The sequence below is a fragment of the Zophobas morio genome, unplaced genomic scaffold, assembly GCF_036711695.1.
Source record: "Zophobas morio isolate AGI-343-1 ecotype UQ-CSIRO unplaced genomic scaffold, CSIRO_AGI_Zmor_V1 ptg000012l, whole genome shotgun sequence".
Classification (NCBI taxonomy): domain Eukaryota; kingdom Metazoa; phylum Arthropoda; class Insecta; order Coleoptera; family Tenebrionidae; genus Zophobas; species Zophobas morio.
In genome coordinates, this window is record NW_026972117.1 from 19,958,686 (window position 1) to 19,986,156 (window position 27,471).

The 27,471-nt window shown below is 36.0% G+C and overlaps 2 protein-coding genes across 22 annotated transcripts in view; one reads left to right on the forward strand and one right to left on the reverse strand.

Annotated features, from left to right (window-relative positions):
- Window positions 1-5,483: 5,483 nt before the first annotated feature.
- Window positions 5,484-8,958, forward strand: LOC135128206 (uncharacterized). The gene is made up of 2 exons (XM_064055100.1): window positions 5,484-6,044; window positions 6,196-8,958. Exons 1-2 carry the CDS (start codon window positions 5,484-5,486, stop codon window positions 8,956-8,958), a joined length of 3,324 nt encoding a protein of 1,107 aa, XP_063911170.1.
- A 9,468-nt stretch (window positions 8,959-18,426) lies between these two features.
- The window catches only part of LOC135127974 (ankyrin-3-like), a 188,828-nt gene continuing 179,783 nt past the window's right edge, over window positions 18,427-27,471 (reverse strand). For 13 of the 21 annotated variants that reach the window (XM_064054693.1, XM_064054692.1, XM_064054713.1 and 10 more), the window contains 5 exons: window positions 20,435-27,328; window positions 20,117-20,170; window positions 19,910-20,014; window positions 19,338-19,398; window positions 18,427-19,275 (listed from right to left, as the gene is read on the reverse strand). In XM_064054693.1, coding sequence (XP_063910763.1) covers window positions 19,197-19,275; window positions 19,338-19,398; window positions 19,910-20,014; window positions 20,117-20,170; window positions 20,435-27,328 — 7,193 coding nt within the window. In that variant the 3' untranslated portion in view covers window positions 18,427-19,196. Of the gene's footprint in view, window positions 19,276-19,337; window positions 19,399-19,909; window positions 20,015-20,116; window positions 20,171-20,299; window positions 20,388-20,434; window positions 27,329-27,471 lie in introns of those variants that run through there. The other 8 variants (XM_064054711.1, XM_064054706.1, XM_064054708.1 and 5 more) reach the window with 4 other exon arrangements.

A 27,471-nucleotide genomic window follows, 5' to 3' on the forward strand; every position in this document is an offset into this window, starting at 1 on the left:
TAAATCTTTATTCTTACATTTTTTTCTAAGTCTGCCCATTGGGCCAAGTAGTAGTTATAGCTACTGTAACGGGAGTTAGTCGATCTCTCACTTACCTGTGGTGATCTGTAGACCAACCTATTTAATAATAATGATAATAATAATAATTAATATGGTTTTCTATTTATATGTATCAGCAGGTGTTATACTAGATAAGATACAAAGAAAATTTTTAAAATCTCTTTCATATGAATTACAATGCCTTCCACAATAACATCTAAAACAACTAAAGAATGCACTATAATTAAATTTTACGCTCATCGATCTGCCCCCTTTTCGCTTTAATGACTGCAGCGCATAATCTAGACATTCCATTTAAAAGTTTTTCTAGGGTGGGTCCATTTATTTTTTCCTATTCTTCCTACAGAAATACCCTAAGAATCCTAAGATGACCCTTTGACGTGGGACAATGCTCGCGTATTTTCCAGTCTACCTCATCCCATAATAATTCTATTGAGTTGAAGTCTGGCGATTAGGGTGGCAAAAACCACGATTTTTAATTTTTTTTTGACTTTGCAGTTATTCTAAACAATTTTTGCACAACTCTTGAGGTACGCTGAAGATCATTATCTTGTTGCAAAATAAATCCTTCTTTAATTATCCTTATCCCAGAAACTAAAACATATCTTTCCAAAATTGTTTTGTATTGTTCTTTTTTTTTAATTCGTTCAATTTTCACTACTCCAACTCTGCTACCACCCAAACAGCTCCAAACCATGACGGAAAAATTTAGAAAAAATAAAAATTTGGATTTATCTACCCCCAGTAAAGTTTCCTTTACCAGCAGACCACCCGCCGCATATCTCGTGTTGGCGGCATCCTCTATTGCGAATAAACAGTCATGTGAAATTGTCAATCTAGACTTGGTCCGAACTCGATATTTTTGATTTTTTTTTTCACATTTGACATTTTATTTTATTTGTGCTAGGATACATAGTAAGTATACTTAAATATAAACATACTCTAAGAACCTGCATAGAAAGACTAAGAGACAAATTACGGAGTAAGAAGATATTTCTAGATAGCTTTTCGGCAAGCTGATCACCATGATTATTCCACGACAATTCAAAATCCATGAATACGCCAAGATATTTGACACATTCTACAAAACGTTCATCTTTTTGTATATGTTTTAGTGTAAATAACATTTCCGTAGTTTTTTTTACTGTTAATGGCTAATCTATTCGCAGTGATTCAATACTCGTGATAATTTGCTGTTTTTTTAAATTGTGTCTCCTCCCGGTGAGTCTGCAAAACTTACAGCCGTATCATCCGCGTACATCATAACATCAAGATTTTTTAAACAATAGGGCTAATCGTTTATATACAACAAAAACAGAATGGGACCCAATATGGAACCCTGCGACACACCATAAGTAATAACTAATAATGGATTCATCAGAAAATGATCCGCCTACTTTAACACACTGAGTACGGTTTGTTAGATATGAACAATAAGCTTCGTAGTAAGCGGATGAAAATTTTAATAAAGTAGCTTTCTTATTAAGATGTGAGAGACGCAATCAAACGCTTTACAAAGATCCAGAAAAAAAGCATTGTATGATTATTTTTGTTCAAAAGCTTGTGATACTTAATTAACAAAATTAAGGATAGCTGCAGAAGTTAAAGAGCCTTTTCGAAATCCATAGTGATTTGGAACAAGTATTTTCTCGTTTTCTAAAAATTGTAATATGTGTTTCAATAATATTTTCTCAAAAACTATAGGTAGCAGAAATATTGGTCTATAATTATTCTCGTCATTAATATCTCCCTTCTTGTATACTGGTATAACGAGAGGTCTTTTAAGACAATCTGGAAATATATGCTCTTTAATACATATTGATTAATTACTATAGTGAGTGGCGATATCAATGCATTTTTAACTCTCTTTAAAACAGAAACAGTAAATCCATACAGATCTTTCGAATGATTATTGCGGAGATTTATTGATTGGGGCTCTAACTTCCACCTCAGAAACTTCACCGAAAATGAGAAACATATTGCTGTGCTGTTTGATACAATTGATATCAGTAATTAGATCGAATATTGGCAAAGGTTTACTATATTGGTTGCTACATTAGAAAAATTTTCAATACACTTGGTTTAATTTTACTACCGAATTCAATAAATGCAAACTTAATGAAACAAGGGTACATCGTGAATCGAATTCCCCGACACATAAATACACAAAAGACAGGTTAAATATGGTCAAAAACACAAAATATCATTCGGTACGTACGTCGCTTTGAGAGGTACGTCCCAGAATCAATGTTCCAAAACTGGAGTCATAGACAGACATAACACATAACACAAAATCAGAATACTCCCCATTACTATGTTAGAATTCCAAATGGAAATCTATTTAATTTAAATCATAATAATAATAATTTAGGAAGAACCATCCATCCCTTGAGACATTTCACAATTTAAAATAGTATAATATTGATGTTTTTTTTTTTGTCATACAAGAAAATAAAATGTATGATTTCTAGAGATTTGGTGTAATTAAATAACAATTTTATCGCTTTTAACAAGTTCGAGTGGGTTCCGGGAAATCCGGCAGCTGCCCCGTCAACGCTAGTCTAAACAATAAATGACGCAATGTGTCGAATTTCTGAACGTGGCGTCTCGCCGCCCTCGTAATACGTGAGATTGACGAATTATCAATAATTAAGAATCATGTTCAACTTTATTTACACATGGGGGTAACGATGGTGTCCCTTTAATCTACTGCCAATTTGTGCTTGGGTCAAATTTTACAAGTAAAATCAAACGTACAAATCTCAAACACATGTGACTTCAACACTGTGGACTTGCATCCTCACACCACCACTGCTGTATATTTAAAAATGATTCAAAGTATACTCTTCAGAGAATCATTCAACTTTGGTATTTGACTTTTTCTTCTATTTCTAATAGTGAGATAGATATTGACGACCGCGCGCTTAGTGACTCACGCTGTATACAAAAATTACCCTACCGTGTTACCACATTTCGTGATTAGTATATGTTAAAATTTATAAGCCTACAAAAGTCATCATTAATCGTTAATAATGGTACAAATATCAATCGGGACAACATTCAAGTGTTTACGAGTTGCCATTAAAACACTTTAAAACTTTAAAGTTGTTTACCTATATCAGAAACCTCATTAACATTGACATTTGAATTTGACAATGTTTCCATAAATGCAAAAATATCACATCCCTTTCAACAAATAGAAGTTAAAACCTCACTAGCTTTCGCCCTCGTACCTCGTACCACGTTTTAATAGTAAGTATATTTTTTTAAAACGATGAAACATTTTTCGATCGACTTTGACTTTAATTACTTTTTCAAACTTCAGATATGTTTAAAATTAGAAAAAGCGCTTTGATGTGCTTTGATACATACGATAGTTTTCTGTAATCAAAACTCTATGATCTACAGGTAATTTTCCGGACTCGGCGGAGTTCCAAATACAACAATTTATGCAACAGAGAGTTTCAGTTTCACAATGTTCCTATGAACATCTGGTTTTCGAAGTGAACATTATTGTTTCGATAAGTGATTAAAATCGCAGCAGTTAAAACACTTTTGGACCTCCTCGACATCATAAACAGTATTAAAGACCAACAATTAGGTTACAACTAAAGAACGGATTTATATGCACAAATACAACTTTTCTTTATACAGGGTGAGTATTATAATAACGGGACCCTGACCAAATTTCAATGCAACACAAAATACATATCTCATATGTAACTCGTTTTATATTTTATTTTTCTAAAATGTACAAACATAGTTACCTAGTAGTTAATTTTGACTTCCGCAATAATTCTATTTGTCAATTTTGAGCTCCGATAAGTTTTTAGTTTTCGCGATAAGATGAGGGTTAATACACGAACGATGAAAAGCTTTTTGGAGATTGCGGAAAAAATGCCGTTGCAGCAGCAAATCTCTACGAAAGAAGATATCCCGATAGCCGACGAAATCTTTAAATGTTTAGAAAAAACGTTAAGACAAAATTGGCCGAAAGAACAAAAAATAAAGAACTTACCGCTACTGGTGTAGAAAATAAAATTCGTGTAATTGAAGCCGTAGATAATGACCCGCAGGTGAGCTAGAGATTTATAGCACGACAGTTAGGAATACCCCAATCTACCGTTTCAAAAATTTTGAAAGCCATTAAATTCTACCCTTACCATGTGACATTGGTACAAGATCTAAATGAAGAAAACTTTCCCAGAAGAATACAGTTTTTCCATTTTATGCAACTTCAACTAGAGTTAGACAACAATTTTTTATTCAAAGTTTTGTTCGGCGATCAAGCAAGATTTGGCAATAAGTGATGAGACGTTTGCAAAGAAGTGGATTGGCAGAGGCAGTGTGAATGCATGGCCCCCTCGTATTTCCGATTTAACACCTTTAAATTTTTCTTCTTCTGGGGGGTTGTAAAAGAACAAGTTCACCAAAGTCCTATTCGTAATTGTGCGGATTTAAAAACCAGAATTAGAAATGCATGTGCTGCAATAACTCCTGAAACACTTACTCGCGTCCGGTTGTCTTGCTTAAATCACAAGGAAATGTGTGTTGCGCACGAAGGAAGGCATTTTGAACAGTACTTAAGCTAGTTAAATTTAAATTTATTTAATTGTTCCATTTATTTGTTATATTTATTTGAATTAATGTGTTTGTGTTTTCTTAATATTTCATTTGTGAAATCATGGTCAACTCCATTAATCTTGAAAGAGATGTGGCCATTCCAATCGGCAATTATGAATTGGCCATCCAAACAATTGCAAATGTCCGTATAGTGATGTCATCTGACAGTGAATGTGACAGTTATCAGAGTGAAATTTGTCACCCAATTTTTTAGTAATCTACCGTTGAACATCGTCCATGTAATTTTGAAATACCATTTGATCCTTGGAAATTCAAAAAATGGTTCATTGGTCTTGTCACACAAATACCACTTCTAAAATTTTGACGTTTTTTTGCAATTGTCGCTCACATTAGCATAAAAAAATCAATGTCAGTAAATACAGAGATCTATAATTAAAAATTAATACACACAAGGATCACTAGAATTCGCTTTTTAGCGGTCACTCTATGGCATACTTTCCGTGCTAGTCAAAAAATGTCGAAAGGAACGGCCATTTATCTCTTTAGAGATTAATGGAGTTGGCCTTGGTGAAATTTTGATTGACGTCTTTCAGATACAGTGACAACGACTAAGGAGAGTACCTACGTTGATCCTAAAAACGTATATGTTTATTTTCGAATCTAGCAATAACTGATAGATGTATGTTGTGTTGCATTGAAAATTGGTCAGGGTCCCGTTATTATATTATCAAGAAGTAACGTCAAATTCGGCTGCGGGTAGACGTGTGTTTCTGCTTTACACTTTGAAACAAACTAAATTGTTGTACATTATTAATTATAAAAGCCAAAATATAAACAACATGACGGGTACACGCTCTAAAAATAATACCAGTGAATGTGTCATGATGAGTGCAGCTGATCTAGAAAAACTAATGACGAAAGTGGTGACTGAATCAGTCGAGGGATTAATACATAAGATTTCGACACTGGAAGATGAAATTCAGCAACTCAGAGATCAATTGGCACAAAAATCTGTGATTCATTCAACCAATGAATCCAGGGCAGAATTGGAACCCAGGAATACAAGCAGTGACATTGAGGAGGAAATCGAAAATAATCTCAACTCGTCAACGGATACTGTTGTCAATGCCAAGGTGAGTGACAAAAAGAAGACTCGCCCAAAAAAGAAGGTGCCGCAGGTAACTAATCAAGTTCAAAACAAACATAAGACGATAAGAGGCTGTAACGAATCGGATACATTTTCTGCGGTGGTTTCTCGGGCATGGGTATATGTAGGCAGAGCTCGCAAAACCACCACTTGTGACGAAGTTCGAAAGTTCCTTGAAGGAAAATATAATGACCAAAATTTTGTGGTAGAAGCCCTACCGAGTAATGAAAACGCCATAAGTGCTTCATTCAAGGTAGGTGCCACGGCCTCTCTACTCGACGAATTGTATAAGCCTGAAAACTGGCCGCATAATATTTTGGTCAAGAGGTTCAAATTTTTTCGTGGAAGGCAAGGCAATTTTGTCGAAAAAAAGTAATTTAAGACTACTATTCTTCAATGCACAGTCGATCAGGAATAAAATTGACGAATTAGAAGTGATGCTAAATGATGGAAACGAGAGTTACGGGATTATTGGCCTAAGTGAACACTGGCTCTTACCATATGAAAGTGACGAGTTAGCCATTGCTAACTACAGAGTGAGTGCTCATTTCTCTAGAGCCAAAGGATATGGTGGTTCAATGCTTTTGACGCGGAACAATATTGACTTCCAAAAGGTAGCCGACATAGACAAGCTTTCTGTAGAAAAAGTGTGTGAAGTGTCAGCCATCAGTGTACCTTCGCTGAATGTGGTGGTTGTATCAGTCTACAGAAGTCCATCTAGTGATTTCCAACTATTCCTGTGCACTTTCTGTGATATAGTTAATCAAATTAGATCAAAGGATGTTAATGTAGTTATTGGAGGAGACTTTAATGTTGCTTTCTCCCCTTTAGATAAAAACGGGTCTGATTTGTGTAATATAATGTTAAGTTTCGGGCTATATTCTACTGTTACTTTTCCCACGCGTCATAAAAGATGTATCGATAATGTATTCACCAACTTAGATTTGGATATATACGACGTAACTCCATTCATTTCCTGTATGTCAGACCACACTGGGATAGTCTTTACCTTAAAAAATATAACACGTGCCAACAACCAGCTGCATAATAAGAACATTCGACTTGTACAACCGATCTCTAATAAAGGTAAATTCATATTTTTTAAGAAATTAGAATCAGTTGATTGGTCTTTTGTCGAATATAATGACATAGGTATAGAGAATAACTTCAGAATCTTTATTGAAACCATCCAACATTTCATCAACAGCTCTTTTCCAAAAATCAAACCCAGCAGTGGGAATCCAAAACAATCTAGAATCAGATGGTTCAATAAAGACTTAGTTAAGATGAGAGATACTTTAACATTTCTAGATAGTTTTTACAAATGTACCATGCGTGATGAATGCAGGATTTATAGAAATATGTACAGGAACAAATATCGCAAAGAACTACATATAGCGAAGCAAAAAGCTAACTGTGATTACATTAAAAGGGCGGGCAATAAGATGAAGGCGATGTGGGATGTTATAAATTCAAAAAGACCTAAAACATCTAAAGCTAGACTGAATTCAAATCTAGCTGCCAATGATCTAAATGACTTTTTCGTCAATATCCCAGTTGCGCTCATCAATAAGCTGCCGCCTGCATCCTATGATCCACTTAATTTTTGTTTAAATGTTAATGGAAATAATGTTGACTATTTCCATTTTGCTGAGGTATCTACGTGCCACGTTAGGGACATCATTAATAACATGAAATCCAGTCGAGCTAGGGACGTTTATGGTATGAGTGCTGACTTGATAAAGAGCGTGAAAGAAATTTTAATTAATCCGCTAACGAAACTAATCAATAGGTGCATAGTACAAAATGCATTTCCTGAATGTTTAAAAAAGACAGTTGTCATTCCTGTTTTTAAAAAAGGGGACGCTTCGGATCCAAATAACTACAGACCCATTTCATTGGTTCCCATATTTTCAAAAATATTGGAAAAAGTACTAGCTCTTCAATTGATAGAACATTTCAAGCGTCACAATTTGCTATGTAAGCAACAATTTGGGTTTAGAAAAGAAAAAAGCACGTTAGATGCCATGCTATTTTTATTGGACAACATCATAGAAGCTTATAACAATGACGAATACTTGCTAGCTAGCTTCCTTGACTTATCAAAGGCGTTCGACTGTGTTAATCACAGTACGCTAATTCGAAAATTATATGTTTATAATATCCATCCTTCAGCCATTAGTATCATAACATCTTTTCTTAAAAATCGTTCCCAACGAGTCACTACTGAAAATTCTGATTCTGATTTTTTACCAATAAATAGTGGGGTGCCTCAAGGGTCTATCCTAGGTCCATTCTTATTTCTAGTTTTTGTGAATGATTTGCCTGCTTCTTTGAACAACGAAGGGACCGTACTATTCGCGGATGATACGACCATTACCAACAGAGGAAATGACATCAAAGATGTGGTACAGAACAATATTTCAACTCAGAGATTGGCCTTTGATTGGCTTCATAGCAATGGACTGGCTATAAATCAAAGCAAGTGTGTGCAAATTATGTTTACTCTCAAACATGTTCCTGATGCAAGCTTGCTGAACATGAAAATATACGAATTCACCAATTTTCTCGGGGTCACCTTTGACTGTCAACTGTTATGGAAACAACATGGTGCCCAACTGTGTAATAAGTTATGTAAGAATACTTTTATCATTCGCAATTTGGTAAATTCAGTGGACGAGGGAACTATACGTTCATCTTACATGGCATTATTTCAATCGCACTTGCTGTATGGCTTGTTACTTTGGGGGCACGCGAGTATTCGTCATGAAGTGTTTGCGCTCCAGAGACGTGTAGTTCGAATAATGTGTGGTCTCAGATTCAGGGATGATTGCAGAGATGCATTTAAAAAACTCAAAATCATGACGTTGCCTAGTTTATTTATTTATCAATGTCTTTTGTACATTAGAAAACACATCAAAGAGTTCAATGCTCACACTGATATCCATCACCATGATACAAGGAACAAAGATAAAATTTATTTGGAAGCCGCGAGATTAACAAGGACACAGGTGGCACATAAATACCATGCAGTTCACTTCTATAATGTGTTACCTACTAAGTATAAAAATCTGGACTTAAATAAATTTAAATTCTTTACTAAAGATTTGCTGTGCAATGGAGCCTTCTACTCTTTTGAGGAATTTTTTAGCTATTTCAGTATGTAAAATGTTTTGTTATTTTAATGTGTGAAATTGTGATAGTTATTTTCACTATGTATAAAACTGTATTTATTTTTGACGTTTGCAAACTTATTACATGTATTTGTAATGTGAAGTGAAGCATGAAAATAAATTATTATTATTATTATTATTATTATTATTATTATTATAACACTCACCCTGTATATTTGCACCCTCAGATGTGACTTTATCACTAGCTGGGTTAAATATTTTGGTTGCAACTTATTGCATGTACTCCAAAAATTGAGCTTTTTTCTGGATTTGCCGTAAATTAAAATCATATCAGTTTTTTCGTAATTAAATTCATTTTAGTCTCCGATAATAATAAACGATATTCAAAAGTTAGGTAATAGACGTGAGAACTTAGATGACTAAATTAGGTTCAACATTTTTTTATTAAAAAAAAATCTCGGAAAATGTATTTTGGATTGCATCTTTGGCTTATAGAGACTGATATGATCTCTATACTGTGGTTAGACTCTATATTATTCACAAATTATCGTGCACAATGTAGATTTGACAGTTTGATTAATTCTTTTTTCAATTAAGTAAGGTGACCAGTTTTAGCCCCCAATCTGATATCACAGTTATTTTTAAACACTATATTTCACTCACTTAACTAAACGTCTTGCTAAATTTCTGAATTTCTCAGCCATAAATACAATGACATACAGTAATCATTTGATCTTCATGATATATTATAGCAGAAGGTTAGTTGGAATAAGATTACTGATGCTGATGTGTTTGGTACCAATTTCTGCGGTAGTGTTGCTATCGACTAGACAACCTGATTTTTCTGAAGATTAAGGTATTATTAATAAGAGATTTACCACCAAAATGAGTCACTAGGTGGCCACATATTTACCTTTACCGTTGTTTAACTTTTTAAATAAGACGACCACAGAAAATATTTTTGTTGACAGCGCCAGCTAGACTAGACTAATGCCTTTTTGTCTTATCAGTGTTTTTTTTCATGTTAGATGTGGTAGAACTTTTGTTGAAGTTTTTTCAAATTATACTCAGACGACCTATCAAAACAAGAAATGTGCGTCTGGACATTTCTAGTGGCGACGTTATTCTAACACGCATTTCCTAGGTTCTGTATAGGCTGAGCAGAGTGATCCCTCTCCGTTGTCGTGTTTAAAACAACAGCATCACTGCGCCGTTGAGACCTAGAGACTCTTTCCGTTCTGAGCAGTCGAGTTGAGACGGCTCCAGTAGCATGTACTGTGCCGAGACCCCGAAAACCGCGACCGCCGAACCGACTTCCCCGTCCGGGAGCAATCCAGGAGCAGTCCGACCCTCTTCACCGACTGCCGTTGGATTGTATTTATTTTTGGAATTCTGTTTTAGTTATCTTTTTTACTTCGTTTTCTTAGTTTATCATTAGAGAGCGGATTTCTAGGTTTAATGCTTTTTGTGAAAAATGTAAGCACTTCAAAACTTTTTTATATCTGTAACTATGATACAATTTGGAGTCATTTGACACATTTTTTTTATGCTTATTTGCTTTTTTTTCAATTTTATGCATATTAAAACTTATATGATTGTTTAATGCTTTTTTCGACGAATATGAGTTTTAATGCATGTTTTGTTCAAATGCCGGCCTTGTCCGGATGACAAATACTTGTTAGTTAGGCGTATCGTATCGTATGCATTTTACCTGGACTTGACCATTGAAGTACACTTACTCAAGACTCTTTCTGTGAATAGGTTCCGGTCGTTTGGGTAATAAAATTTTATTATAGGATTGGAAAAATACTCCATAGATTTTATGACTTTAAATCCTTACTTCCTTTGATAATGAATTAAAGCTTTTAACCAGATGTTCTTTTTCGGCATTTTGCGGCAAGACCGTTGAAGATTTTCTAGAAAAAAGGATTATTGTACCCAACTACCTACCTTAAAATTTTTCTAATGGAAACTTTTAATTAAATGAACCGTTTATTTCACAACCATCAGTCTATCGCATCTGTCGTAGTATAGTGTTATACGTGGTTCCCCCTTGTTACATGTTGAGTTCTTTTTGGTAATATTACTAATATTTTAAAAGAATGCCGAAAGTAAAATCGACGCCGGATGAGTGGATAAGGGATTTTCCAGAATTAAAATTAGAAAACAACAAAATATTCTGCAGAGCTTGTGTGAAAACCGTAAGCCAACTAATTTTTTTTTTATCTATTTTCCTTTGTTAATCCTGTATATGTACGTTGTTTTAGATTCAAAATGATAAAAAATATAACGTGACGCAACATGTCAGAACGACTCTTCATGTAGAAAGGAAGAAAATGTTTGAAGTTTCTAAAATTAAACAGCAGACCATAAATGAATCTATTGCATCTACTTCTACAACATATGAACAGTTTCAGTTTAATTTCGATTTATGTAAAATGATGATCCAGTCCAATATACCTTTATAAAAATTGGAGAAAGGCTCTCTTCAAAAATTCTTTGAAAAACACTGCAATCGACATATTCCGGTTGAAAGTACTCTCCGAAAAAATTATGTAGGCCCAGTGTTTCAGCAAGTTTACAACGAAATTAAACATCGCATTGGAGATAATTTATTTATGGTTCACTGTCGATGAAACAACCGATAGTTGTGGAAGATACGTGGCAAGTTTAAATGTTGGAATCTTAAATGAAAATCTCCCTAGTCGAGGGTATGCAGTAAGTTTGAAAATGTTAGATAAAACAAATGGCAATACGATTTAGTCCAGTCAAATTAGCGATCAACCTCGGAATGAGAGATAATAAGCTGAATTTTCGTATATACCTTCATTTTAGCGTTCTAAAAGTTGTCTCAAAAGTCTCATAAAATCTCGTGTCTGCGTCGTAAGTTATTCAAGGTCAAAGGTGAAGAAAAACAGTTTTTTGCGATTATCTCGGTTTCTATTGCTCCAATGATGTTAACATCTATTATCGTAATTGTAAAGCACAAAATTTGGGACAAATTTTATTTGAAAGATTTTTTCATGCGCTCAATGGTTTTTGAGATAGAGGGCAGTGAGCGCGCAGCGCTCATCCATACGTACTGGAATCAACCGTGAATATCTATGAATACTACCTTTAATTTTGAATAATTTGTATTATTTATCAGTTAATACATTGCATTTAATAACATTTTACATATTTTCAATACATTCATTTAATGATAATGATACTTACCTACTTTGGGGAATTAAAAACTCTTTAAATTAAATACTTATTGTATGTGTGTCTTAATTTATTGAAAGTAGATTTTAAGTAGAAAAATAATTAAGTACTTTATCTTTCAAATGTGTAAGTTTTTATATCTTAGATAATATATTATACTTGTTATATTATTATATATATATCTAAAAGTTACATTAATTTTTTCAAAGTAAAAATTTAAGGAAGTAAAACGAGTTAATGTATTTTAATTTTATCTTTGTTCAGTACCTGTACATTTCTTACGATTGAAATTGAATTGCAGTGAAAATCTAGAAATCTTTAATAATTTAAAGAACAAAAGTATTAATTTTCTTCTTCTTCACCGTCATCTTCTGGACGTTCGGGAATTTCTGTTTCATCGTCATCATCTTCGGTGCCCTGAATCGTTGTTTCCAGACCTTCCAGTTATAATCATGATAGAAAAATAAGTATTTAAAACCTTACACATTTTAAAGATATAAATAAATTGAGATATACAATAAATATTTCATTAAATGCGTTTTTAATTACACAAAGTAGGTAAGTATTATTCAATGAATATGTTGAAAATATGTAAAATGTTTAAATACAATGTATTAATTGATAAATAATACAAATTTTTCAAAATTCAAGGTAGTATTCATAGATATTCACGGTTGATTGCATTACAGTACATATGGATGAGCGCTGCGCGCGCACTGCCCTCTATCTCAAAAACGATTGAGCGCATGAAAAAATGTTTCAAATAAAATTTGTCCCAAATTTTGTGCTCTACAATTATGATAATAGATGTTAACATCACTGGAGCAATAGAAACCGAGATAATCACAAAAAACAGTTTTTCTTCATCTTTGACCTTGAATAACTTACGACGCAGACACGAGATTTTATGAGACTTTTGACACAACTTTTAAAACGCCAAAATTAAGGTATATCCAAAAATTCAGCTTATTATCTCTCATTCCGAGATTGATCCCTTTTTTATCCTAAAATGACTGGACTAATTACCGGATTTGTAAATGACAGTCTTACGTCACTTTTTTTGCCAAATGTCGTACCGGCGAATAAAATTTTATTGATGATTTCGGATGCAACTCGTTATATATTGAAAGCAGGGAATAATCTAAAAATATTGTACCCCAATTTAATTCACTCTACTTGCATTGCCGACGGTTTAAACAGAGTGGCTGAAGGAATACGTTTGCAGTTTCCTACTGTTAATAAATTAGTGGCAAATGGTAAAAAGATTTTTGTTAAAGCCCCACTAAGAGTGCAACATTTTTAGGAAAAATTTCCAAACATACCATTGCCCCCAGAGCCGATTATAACAAGGTGGGGAACATGGTTACAGGCCACATTTTATTATGACAAATATATCAAAGAATTTGAGGAAGTAGTTACGGAGTTTAGCGAAGATTCTTCTCAATCGATTAAAGGTTACATAAATATTTTGGAAAACAAAGATTTGCGACAAGATCTAGCTTTTCTAAGAAGCCATTATCAATTCGTATGTGAGGTAATAGAAAAGTTAGAAAAACCCAACATGTTGTTGGTAAATACCATAAACTTAGTGAAAAAATTTAAACAACAAGCAAACGCAGTAAGGGGTGATATTGGTACTAGAGTATCTCAAAAACTTGACGAAGTATTAAATAAAAATGCAGGTTTCGGTGTTCTTTCCGACGTTGCTCGTGTTTTACAAGGCCAGAAGGTGTAAAATTTGGAGTTAGATTCAACATTAGTTGCAAAATTCAAATTTGCGCCAACGAGTCTGGATGTTGAACGCACATTCTCCAATTTTAAACACATTTTAAATGATCGGCGAAAAAATTTTACAGTGGACAACTTGGAACATATTACAATCATAAATTGTTTTAAAGAAAACTGAAATACGTGTGTAAAATATAAAGTCTAGGATTATTGTAATAATATTTTATCGAAAGTTCTAAGAAGTGTTGTTCTTTGATTTGTAATATGATTATATTTTTAATGCTTTTTTGCTTAAAATAAAACTTTTTTATTGAAAATATTATGCTTATTTAAGCGCTTATTCTTAATTTTTTTGTGCTTATAAATCCGCTCTCTATTTATCATTATCAGTTACATCTCAGAATAAAATTTGGAGACTCCCCTTTCGACAGAAAGATGTAATAACAATTTTAGCAACAAGTTTTAAGTACCTATTTCTTTTTCTTCATGATGGCTACGTCCTGAGTCTCAACACGTTGCGTTTGAATGATAAAGTAAGCGCTGTATGGTGAACGAGGCAAAACATCTTGTCTGAGTATTTTTTGTCTAGAGTTGCCGGCAACAAACTGAGGTCACATTTTCCAATAAAGATTTAACTAATAATTTACTAAATTAAAATAATTTATTTTTTAGGTGGCCATTACAAATTTAGTGGTTTTACGTCCCCAGTCACGTCCATGAAATATCACTTTCTTGTACTGAAATGTCAAAATTCCTTTTTTTGGACTCACTTGTCACTTTTTTGTATTCAGATATCGCATACGTACTTTTGCACCTTGGCCTTGTGCTTTTGAGCAACATTTTTTGCAATACTTACATAATCGGTTATTTTACTGTATGGCCACCAAAAATGTTGGGTGTACCTCGACCCAGGTCAAGTCGAGTTCTTCTTTATCGCCCTGATACACAAATAACTATTTTAAAAGAGATAATAGGTAATGATTATTACCACGAAACCTGGAACTTGGTCCTAAAAGTGTTCCCAGGATTTCAAAAAGACCATAAGCCGCAGTCAGCAGATTAAATCAGTCCATAACTATATATTAATTTCTGTCACATCCAGTTTAATTAATTTTAATGGAACTAAAGCTCATGCGATAGCGCTCGTCAGAGTGTATTTTTGAATAGACATTTATTCAATAATTTGTTGGGTTTACGTCATCGAATCTCGAAACGGGATTAATAGATATATTTTACTGTTTATATAATTTATATTTACAAATTATGACTGTAGTGAACATTGAGAATCGTATTGTATTAAATGACAGTAGGTACTGCACATTTGAAGCGACTATTTAGTCTGTGCGATACATATAACCAGTTACATCATTGAACAAAATATTTTCAATCAAAAGTTAATTTCAAAGTAGCGTCAAAAATTTACTGAGTGCATTTTCAAAATTAAGAATTACGAAATTCGATTAAAACTAACAATAAGCTGCTCTTAAAACTTAAGTAGTTAAGATTAAATCTAGTCCCATATGATTAATGATAATAAATCAAATATCAAAATAATCTAAACTGCAATAATTTATTATTGTAACTGCAATAAAATCATGTTTTAGTAACAATTTTATTGCTTGTTTCCCGAGCGTGAGTTAAGGAATTAACGAACTAAAATTTGTCACACGACAAGATGACGTCATCGCCAAAACCATCATCATTAATACTCGCAAATCTTAATTTCAAAACAAGACAAAATTAAATTTGTGGTTTCAACAGTACGGTGATCCTCGATACTATCATGGAAAAGAAGTCTTATCTTATCAAATATTATCCCCGCCCACCCACCGTCTATTTTCTTGGGGGTATGTCATTTGCCAAAATCAGTCTTATCTTAGCAATGGCTATCCCCGCCCACTCCCTCTTCTCATTCTTACAACTAATTTAATTTCTGTTGAGTAAAAGATCATTGATTTCATTCAGATCGAATAAAATCAATCACTGAAACGGAGGCAGGGTGGGTGGGGCTAATTATGTTCTTCTGTCTAGTGGGAGTGGAAACTAATAATAGAATCTAGGATGTGAAAAAAGAAAAAAAAAACTAAAAATTGCTATATTTAAATTAGCGATTTTGGAAAAACGGTAGGAATTTCCAAAGAAACAAAGCCGGAAATGACTTCTGGATAAGGAAATCTACAAGAAAATGTCTTCAACTAATTTTCGAAAATGGTTGAAAAATGGTCGAAAATGTCAAAAATGCTAAAATCAGTGTTATCTTTTCAAATATTATCCCCGCCCACCCACCCTCTATTTTCTTAGAGGGTATGTCATTTACCAAAATCAGTCTCATCTTAACAGGTACTAGGCCCCGCCCCATAATTGCAGAATCCATATTTCCTTGCAAAAATGTACCATTTTAACCATGTTCTAAGTTCCTTGTTGTGAAAAGATGACTATGTATATCAAGAAAAAAAAGCCAAAATATAAGCCCCGCCCATTGTGATGATTTTTTTTATTCGTCGTAGGCCGAGGGGCGGAGCTCAAAATCTTTATTTTTCTACGAGAAACTGCCATGTGAAATATGTTCTTAAGTAATCGTGTTATACAAAGAAAACTAAATGTATTAATTAAAAAAGAAAACCAAAACAGAAGCCCCACCCATCCGTCTCGATCTCAATCGTAATGAATTTTTCATTAGTTGTTAGAACGAGGGGTGGAGCGAAAAATCTAAAATTTAGAAACATCAAAAATTAAAAATAAAAAAAATTTAAAATGAAAAACTTTAAATATGCTAAAGTGAAACATCGGTTAAAAATCGATTAATCCGGAAATTGAGAAACCGGGAAATTGAAAATCGAAAATATAGAAACGTCATAAATTGAAAGTCTCTCTCTTACAGGTAAGTCGGGAGGGGACTTGTCAACCCCTATCCTCCCAGAAGTCCAATCATTAAGCCTTAATTTTTTTTCTGTGGGGCACAGTTAAATAAATTGTTGGCAGTTTCCAATTAACAACGTGAAATATTTGGAAAATAAAATGAGAGAAGTCATAGAATCTATCTCACCAAGAAACAAAATGTTGGACAGAACTTTGAGCAGTTGTTGCATTAATTAAATACATGTTTAAAGTTTTCGAGAAATAAATACACCTGCGGAAGTGTATTTAGGGCTGCGTTTCCAATTCTGTCAGGCCGATTATTATTCGTGATTGACTCTGTATATAAAGTGAAATTTCTAGTTTCCCAAATTTTTAGATATTCAAAAGGCAATGAGTTTTTCATGACAAAACATACTTTAGCGTACATAAAAATCATGTACCTACCGAAGTTTGCATTTTTAATATCTACTCTCTTACATTTCGACATAAGATATCTACTTCTGAAAAAATTTCTACGTTCTTAAACATGTTTGGAATTAATCGCAAAATCTTAACCCCCTCCTGCTTGCTCATGCTCATGCATTAAAATATTGCTATCTGTTTCGATTTTAAAGGTTATGTCAATCTAGTGTTCCCATTGTTGTTTAAAAATCTATTTTTCAAAATTTCGAAGAAAATGTGTGCATATATGAGGCTGCCCAAAGTATGAGAATATCCTGACGTGAAAAATCTTCTGCACAATGAATATTATACAATGTGGTAAGTTAAAAGTGTTTATTTATCTACGTTGCGTTTATGACCTACCTATCAGTATCACTTCGTAGCAGACGCTAAGACAATCAACTAAAATCAACTTAACGACCAGCTTGAAAGTCATAAAATAGTGTACTTTATATTGTATTAGTAAGTGAATTGAAGTTAACATTTTGAACCGCGCGCTCAAAGTATGCAACGCAATATACAAATATGTATACAGAGTGGTGATAATATTAAAATCACCTAAAATCATTTTACAAAATATGTTTTACTTAATTATAGGGCCTCCAAAGATAAACTTTAAATAAAATTTTAGTCAAATTTAATTGTAGATGATCAAAGAAAGCTTTTATCCGCTTTTCAAAGTAACAATTTAAAGAATAAAGGATTTATTTAATAACCGTTTATTTAATCCTATATATAAATCATTTGAAATTTGGGCCCAATCTCCCGTCGGACATAAAATATCATCTGTAAAATTTATATAAAAAACCCTCTAAATAATTCTCATGTGCTGGTTGAATCGTCGGCGTTATTTCTAATAGAACTGTAGCTTTATATACATATGTGAAGTTTTCATGGATTTGATGTTGAATTTAGAGCTGCGTTTTTTCTGAACCGTCTGTTTCCTTTTAATATTTTATTTGTACAATGTATTTATTGCAGAAATTTTAGGTCTGTCATTGTTTCTAATCTTTTAAAATCTAAATTCATACTGTTTGAGTTTATTCGTATTCCATCACCTTTTCATTTGCATTTTGCTTTCTTCTGCGTTTCGTTATTTTTTAGTTTTCTTCGGTGAAAAATTTTTCATACAGAAACTTGGGGAGGTTGAAAAACAACTTAATTTTTTGTTGAAAGCTTTATTATTTTGTAATCTGATACACAGGTTATATATTTAATTCACATTGAGATAAATTATAATAGTGATGGTCGGACAAGTTTCCAATGTTCCGTTTCGTTTACACGTTGGGGAAAAACCACAAACCCCAAATGGGAACAATTGGAAAAATGTGGAATTACAACCGCAAATTCAGTTTAAGCTAATTAATGAAATCCTATCAAGTAAATTCCAAATCTAAATTTGCTTTCTCCTTTCTTTGTTCGTTCGTTTTATACAAATATTCCTCTTAATAAATACGGTAACATTAACTTGCAATACTTAACAAATTGTATACAATTAAAACAAAAACCAACAGCAATAAATTATAAAATAGCATCAAATTGCAAGATATTGTTACACGAGATGAAATGAAATCACCCGCTTATAATTCTATCAATATTAAAATAAGTACATCATTGCTAATTTGGTACGCGAAATACTACAATTACGAGCCTGCAATCGTAATTGAATTATTTCTGTTTAGTGTAAAATGGCAAAGGGTAGAAAATAATTGCACATCGAAAATAATACCGGATACCCGCACGGTTCCGGCAAAAGTGTTCAAAATTCCAGGCAGGATGTTTTTGTATCGATAATTCATGGACAATTGATGAAAAAAACAAATTGAGCCACAACTAAACATTTTGTATAATCACTCACTTCTAGAGCAAGCATAGGAATAGTATCTATAACATTTTTTTAATGCGAAAGCCAAAGATCTCTTTTGTTCATATTGCGTTTTGTTGTTTTTAATTCGTCAAACATCGAGATATGTTTATGTTGTTAATAATACAATAGGTAACATTGATTTTGACATTGACGATAATTAGGGAACGTCCACTTATTGCTTGCTTTCTTTCTCTAGTTCTTTAAGCAGTTGCTTCATTTCTTCAGAAAGTTGGTGCTGGTCGGCTACTGGTCTAAAACAATGAAAACAATATTAGTCATAATGATTACATTAATTAAAGTTGATCGTGTATACCTTTGTTGGGACGAAGTCGTGTCTTCTTGTGGACCACTAGCGGTAGATTCCTCTCCTTCAGCTGAAAGAAAAATATAATGAAACCAAGTGCGTTTTTATGACGTTGTTAAAATCATGCTAAATATTTACAAAAATTTGTTTAAATAGTGCACTGCATCAGAAAATGTGTCCAAACTCTGAAATAGAATAGCTAGTTAGAAAACAAAAATGACAATGACGAACATAGAGAACCTTTTCGAATGTTAAGGTGTAATTTACATTCACAATATGCACAACAACGTAGCCATTAGCCCAAAACATCCAAATATATACAATGTAAGTAGAATAAAAATGTGGAAATTCGTGTTGCATCCTAGCTTCTACAGTTACAGTGTTAGGAAGTGCAGGGGTCTGCTACATTTCCCCTTCGTCAAAAAGTACGAATTATTATTTTCTAGGTAATAATTTTTAAGTGCAAGTGAAACTAGATGCTTCACGACGGGACAAACATCGACTGGATAAAATTTACAGTGTTTATATACAGAAACAATAAAGTAAATAAATTTAAATAAATGAAAAGATAGCATCTCTACCATGTTTGGGTAAATTAAAACGCCAGTCGTGTTCTCGAGGATCCACTTCGATCTGATCATCGACACTGATTTCGTAACGAAGCTGCCTTCGACGGGATGCATGGGCTAAACCAGAAAAGAATCAAAGTCTGGTTGATCATCTGTACTACTTTAATGGAGCAAGGACTCAAGGTAACGATGAAGTGAAAACGAAACCTTTCTGCTTACCTTTCGATGCGGAATCTTGTGGTCCTCCTGTTGCTGCAAGACTGGACTCCTCACCTAAGGAAAAAATGAACATCAATTCTGGGAATAATTCCAAGGTGCGGTGATTTAAGTACTTTGTTAGAACTGAAGTCCATGCAATGTAAAATGACATGCAAACTCATCAGAACCCAAGTGACGACTTACCTCTACAAAGTAAAAAAATATCCATCAAGTGAAGTGAAAGAACGTAAGCTTAACCTAAAGTGCAATACGCTTGTAAATAAGATAAAAACTGAAAAGAAAAAATAAAATCAAATAATAAATGTTTAGAACACAAACCTGTCGTTTCTTTGGGAATTGATGTTAGTTCGTTAGTTTTGCTAGCTACAGTTTTCTTTATAAATTCCTCCATGTCTGGCCCTTCTTCTCCTCTAATAATAAATCGCTTTTGCACGACTCTCCTTGTGTGCACGTTACCGGCAGCATCCACTTCTTGCACTTCTTCGACATGTTCGCCTTCATTGAAATCTTCAATGAATTGTTTTAATCTCTCATCAGCGTCACTTCCATAGAAAGTGACTTTTCTGACTTCTGGTGGCAGTTCCACCCGTCTATGTATAGTGTGCGAAAAACCATCGTCGTCGCTTGGTTCAATTACTTCAGTAACGTAAGGTTTTCCGCTGTCTTGGATATATTCAGTTGAAAATTTTCGACTAGTTCCGGTCTCTTCCTCGAACCACACTTTTCGAGCTGCGGCGGCTATATCTACTTGAACTGGATCGATAGTATCTGTCGACGATACCATGGTATTCGACCCTCCACTAGTAAAACTTCCAGAGAAAACAGAGTCGGTTTCGTATTGATAAGTCGCATGAGTGGCTGTGGAACTAGTTGGGTCCGCTAAGCTATCCGTGCTTTCCAACATGGTTTCAGACTGCCTAGTCGCTAATTCTAGAGAATCGCTGGAAATCATACCACACGCTTCATCTTTATCATCTTTGATTTCAATACTGTCACTGAGTAAATTTATAGGTTCAGGTTCACTCTTTTTCGCTTGAAACTCGATAGAATCCGTACTAGCAGTCATAATATCGGCACAAGTTTTTTGATCAAGACTGTCGGTACTATCATGCTGACTTTCCTTCTCTTCTTTACCGTCGATCGAATCCGTTGAGGTCACCATAACATCTTCATTTTCTTTCCACTGAACTTTAACAGTCGTCCTCACTATAGGAGCATCTAAATCTAAATCTGGAACTTTGGCAACCTCTTCAATCGAATCACCACGTCCTAACGACTCAGTCTTATCAGCTTCCTTCAAATCTATAAACCTCTCAACGTTACTTTGAGCTTGTCTTATGATCTCGTCAATTTCAAACATTCTCTTCTCGTAGTCTTCTTCGTCAGAGTCGGGGATTATCTTCTTGTCCGTTCTCGAAACGGTTTCACAACTCTCAGATTCCGAAGCGATACTTTCTTGACCTTCGTCGATTTGAGCTAACATCGCCTCTTCCTCTTTAGCTTTAGTTTCGATTTTGTGGGCCGCAATACACGCCATTTCCAATCCCTCAAATTCCTTCAACGAACTCACAGAAACATCGTCACCTTGGCCCGACTTGCTAGCGTAATATCGTGTTTTGAAACTTCCGTTGCTGGAAGAATCTTGGGAGCCTTGATGATAGCGCCTGTTTTCTAAAGACATCGCTCGTTCCAAATTTTCAAACTCTTGAAGACTGGACATGGAAATGTCGTCATGTTCTCCGGATCTTGTGAAATACTTCCGACCGGCTAAAACGTCGTATTCTGGAGTACTCGAATAGGAGTCTTTCACGCTGCCTAAACTACCTCCGGATTCTTTCTGCGATCCCACACTGCCTATTCTACTCGAGGTCGGATCGAAATCGTTGATGTCTTCTTCTTTGATGTCCTCTAACGGCCCACGTTCAAATTCCATTTCGTAATCATATCCTGCCGCTAGTCTGGCCGCTTGATCCCCTTGGAATTGTTGTTCGATCCACTTTTTGTTAGCTTCAAGCTCCTTCTCGTAACTGCTTGCTGCAGCTTCGTTATTAATTGGGGGACTGTCCTCAAATTCAAAACCGAGTTCGTCGCTGGACGATCCGTCGGGATAGAACTTCACGTCCGTCATTCTCGTCAGAGGTGTGGGAGCCGACCTTGTCAAATAAGCTTCTACTTCTTCGTCGTGTTTTTTGGCCCGTTGTTTTTGTTTACTTTTTTGGTGAATCGAAACGCTCTTCCCTTCAGAATCAAATTCCTGTGCTTCTTTTGCGACTTCTTCAATCACGACGAAATCGTCAATCAAATCCGGCTTTTCCAACATTTCGAAAGAGTCACTATTAGGAGAATCTGTGTCCTTATCAGCTTCTTCCTTTACTGTTTGTTCAATCACGGTACTCTTCGATTCCGTCGCAGCCTCTTCAGGAATTGAAATGCCAGAATCTTCAAGTACGTATTCGCGACCTTGATCCGTATCTTCCGAGCTCTTACTCGAAGGAGTTTGTGGTGTAGATTTCTGTGTTTCGGCTTCCTTTTCTTTCTCCTTCGCTCTTTCCTGCTCTTCCAATTCCAAGTCTGGGTATCGGAAATTACGATCCACCAACGGTGTCATATGTTGTGTTACTTTAATGTCTGGAATGGATCCAGGACTTTGATCTCTAAGTTGTGAACGCCTTTTCTCATATTCCTTTTGAGCTCTCTCCCTTGTTTCCAACTCGTGTTTCTCCGCATCTTCGTCTTCTAGTATAGGGCAAATCTGTTTAATCTTGTGAGCTGGAGACACATGTGCTACCATGTTAAAAGCCGCTTCCGCTTCAGCTTCTTCGAAACTCGACTTTTCGCTAGAAGTGCTGCTGGACTTTCCATGGGAATCACGTTTTTCCAATTGCTCTTTATGAAGATGTAAATCCGGTGTTTCTGATTTCTTTTTAGCTTCCTGAGCTCTTGCTAAGGCGGACGTGTATTCTTGTTCGAGTTCTCCGACACTTGCTTGGGTCTCTGAGCTAAATTCCGGAGTATCGTCTTTGATTTCTTCTTCGGTTTCGTGATATTTACCCTCACGAATGTCGCGGTGAAAACCTTGATCTGCTTCCGTTTCATAACTTTCCTCTCTTTCGCGTTCATCGATATCTTTCTTTTCGTCGCTGATGACTTCCTTAAAACTCAGCTCCGCCGTGTATTTGTCGCTTTCTGTTAGGTCGGAATGGAATTTCTGATCGAAGCTACTTAAAACCGGTGGAACAAACGAACTGGTGCTCTCCTGTCGTCTGTGAGTTTTCTTTTTGGTTTCAGGAGGACATTTTCCATTCATTAGTGGTTCTTCGGTTTTGATAGCACGGTCCTCTTCAGGAGTATGACTCTCTGAAGTCACCTGTGTACTCACACTTCTGATCCCACTTTCGTGTACTATCGATGTAGTGAACGTAATTGATTCGATTTGTAAGTTACCTTCGATTTGTCCAGTTGACGTACCAGTTTCAGTAGTTCCTAGGGGAGCGGTAGGATGGAATACTAAACTGTCACAGCTTCCTTCAATACTCAACTGATCAGAAATTCCAGAAACGGACATACTGCCACCATCCATCCTCTCAGAATCAGCTCGAGACAATTCGATGACGGTTCTTGGTTCGGTGGTACCAGAAGTACTGGACAAACTCATACTGACAATGCTACCATCATCCATACTTGTGAACTTTCGATCCATTTCGTCTGCTTGAGGAGACTCCGCTGCCAGAATTTTCGGTTCAGGTTGGAATGTCATCTCGTAGGACCTCTTCATTTTCGTTTGGGTATCCGCGGGCTCATCCATAATTTCCTCGTTCCAAGGTCCATCGTCTAACTGGTCGACTGCATCCAGAATATCGCCTTCTGCATCGCTAGCCGAAGGTACCAAAGTTTCTGACAGTTCGGAGACTTCTACGCTTCCAAGATGCCCGGAACTCTCACTGTCCAAACTTTTCATGCTTTCTTTAGAACTCAAACTACTCACTGCTGTATGATATTCAGTAGAGGTGATGTGCGATCTGCTTGAGTAATCTTGGGAAGTCAACGCACTTTCGTATTCAGAAGATCCAGCTGCTACGAGTCCCTCTACATCGGAAGAACAAGGTCGACTTTTTCCACTGTCTAGTTCAAAACTGTGGTAGTGACTTTCACCGGAACTTGAATAAGCCTCGAAGTCGATACCCGATTTTCGATCAGCCTTCTGAAGTGTGGATGTTTTCCTCATCAGTACTTCTGGTTTTTCAAGTACTTTAGATGAATCCGAGTCACCTTTACGTCCTGAGGAACACGTCGAGAATTGATCCTCTGGAGATTTCCCGGATTCGACGCTCGACTTAGATTCGCTGCTAGAAGTTCGTTTGATTTCTTCGTGTTTTTCGATTACTGTTTTGACCTCATCTAATTCGACGGGTAGTAAAGATGGATCTATATCAATAACTTCGATTTTCTCTTTAATTTCAGTAACCGTTGATAATTCGCGAATGACGTCCGTCGAGGTTACTTTGCTACTAATCTTGCTTTCTTTAACAACACTATCTTCGTCTTTGAGCGTCCGTACTTCGGTTTCTTGATCGATTACTTCTTTTTGTATAGTTGTGGTGCGTGATTTTTCAAGTGCTTCTTCTTTCTCCACAGCGACACCATCAACTTGTTTAGTTTCACTTGTAACTTCTTTTTTTATTGTATCTTCTTTCGACAAATAATCTTCACAGGTGATTTCTCCTTTTAGTTTTACTTCATCAGTAGGTGACTTTTCAGTCATGTCGACGTGATGCTTGATGATCGATTTGGTAATGTCTCTTTCGTGGGTAGCATCTTCGATTTTTCGTTTATGCACGTCTTCGCCTTCTGTTTCAACGGTTTTAGTAGTAATGTCAGTAGTTTTTTCCTTACTGACATCGACGCTGGTTTCTCTATATTCGTCGACCTCTATGTCTTTGACTTTCTTATGCAACATTTCAGACGTCACGGCCTCAACACGAGTTTCCAGTTGTTCGCTTTCTTGACCAACAGATTCCGAGATTGTTTCATCTTCCTCGAATATTATGTCTTTGGCTTCGGATTTTTCGCCTTTAATACTTTCAAACGTTTTAGTATGTACTTCACTTTTCAATCCTGTCGTGATACCACCTTCCACTGTTTCGTAGTCCTTACTTAAGTGTGTTTCTTCGGTATGTTTCTCGTCTATTTTATCCAATAACGTCATCGATTTGATATCGTCCAACTTTTCAGCTTTAAGTTGACTTATCTGTTGTTCAAGAACATGTGTGGTGTCTCCTTCCGTGCCACTGTACTTCAAGTCCTCGTCTGTGATTTCAATGCTGGATGCTTGAGTATCACCACGAGACAACTTGGCGAGTTCGCGTTGACGCCTTGCCAAAACTGATTCAACTAGTTCTACCTCTCTTTCATCTAATCCCTTCGTTTCAGCTAAGTATTTCAAATAATCCGACACCTCTCCTGTCGTGGTGGCGGGTGGCAAACACTCGCGTCTTTGTATTTCGGCCTCGATTTCTTCAATCAAAGCACTTGCGATTGCTTTCGCTTCAATCGGATCAACCTTTTGATGTTGAAGGCTATCCATGATGATCCTTTCAATATCGCTGTGACTTTCCGATTTGATTTTATCAGAGGCGTAAGAATCAGAATGATCTTGATGTATTTCCGACCCTAAATCAGATTCATCCCGAGTGCTCAAACTTAGATCTTCGTCAATTTTTTCGACAGGTGCTCCATCAAACGAAGTCACTTTCTCGTCAAAATGAGCTTCCGGTTGGGATTGAACCGATACTTCCCAAACGGTGTCCTCGACGTGTTCTTCAGGAACGTGTATGGGTGAATCCAATTCTGTTTTCTTGTCTGACTTTGGTGCATACTCATCACTTTCCTCACTAATTCGTCTTTGTTTCCCGGACAGAGTTACGGTGATTTCGGGTATACTATCATCAACGAAAGTCGCCGACTTTGGTGACATCTCTACAGCGTTTAGAGAATCTAATGATTTTGTTTCGAGATCGGTAGCGTCTTGGTCTAAATCGGCAAGTTTTTCTGAATCCTCTATTTCGCTCTTGTCTACGTGTACTTCCATAGAATCGGGCTTTGAAGTACTTCCGTTCCTCGTCACCCTGTCAATATCCGACGAGGAACTCTGTTCTGAACCTAAAGAGGACCGTTTGGTTTGAGCATCAACATCGATTTCTTTGTGCGTTTCTTGGAATTGTTGTGAAATCGGTGTTTCATCCTCAATGTGCGTTATAGTCTTTTCGGGTTTGTGCGCTTGACGGTGATCTTCAAAAGAGACTTCCTTCTTCGTTGCCTCATCGAAGGATCTCGCTATATCTAAAACGGGCACTTTCTCTTCGCTAATTTGCTGGACCAAGGAGCCGATCAACGTTTTGCGTTCAGGTGAGGGCTCCTCTTCGATTTCGCTCGTTAGCTGCTCTTCGATCATTTCCTTCTTGATCTGTTCTTCGTAATACTGTTTCCGTAATTTGATGCTTCGTGCTGAAACTTCGTACATATCCTCAGTAGGCAACGAAGCAGATCTTTCGTAGATGGTTTTACGAGCTGCCGCTACAGGTGGCGCGAAAACGCTCATCTGTCTTTCCCTAATTTGTGGGACACGATCTTCGATTTCGGAATCGGAAATGTAGTGCTCCACATCTCCGCTGTCCGAAATGTAACCGGCGTTCTCGTTGGTACCACTGTGAGCGAGATTGTCCGATTCCGAATCGGTACTTTCTTTGTCTGATTCGACTTTGGGCGGTGATTTAGATTTGCGTTCGCTCGGCGGCTGGAATGAGGCTTGGTATTCCGACATGATTTTGGTTTCTGGCTCCTCATCTATTTTGGACGGTGCCGCCTCCTCTATGCTTGGCGTAACTTGTACTTGAGAACGAGGTTTCGGAATAGGAACTTCGTGCACCGAAACCCTCTTCTTCACCAAGTCCTTCTCGGGAGTTGGTCCTTCGTGCAAACTCATTCGTTTGTCTTTGGTCACGTTCTCCCAGAACTTTTTCTTGTCGGAATAAGTCTCGGGTACCGCCGGCTCCTCCTCATCGAGTAAATCGTCCCTGACAGGTGAAATTTGTTTTTCGAGTTTGGGTTGTCGTCCTTCTTTGAATTGTAGCGGTGGTGTTTCTTTGGCAAAGCGGGGTTTGGGTTGGGGTATTGTTTTTATTTCTTCGGTTAGTGTTGGCGCGCAGGTGGTTTCTAAAAAGAGGCGGTTAGATGTTAGCGGGGACTAGCAATACAAAGAGGTTTAGTACTATTACGGTTGGTAATTTTTAGCTTTGGTCACATTGACAGGCAGGTATCTTTCCGACTTTTACTGGGGTCGCACGCACTTACCGTTT

Excerpts from the sequence above, each read along its gene's own strand:
- LOC135128206 (XM_064055100.1), top strand. The coding sequence starts at position 5,484 with ATGACGGGTACACGCTCTAAAAATAATACCAGTGAATGTGTCATGATG. Across the intron at positions 6,045-6,195 it reads CCATAAGTGCTTCATTCAAG|TCGATCAGGAATAAAATTGA; the intron begins GTAGGTGCCACG and ends TTCAATGCACAG.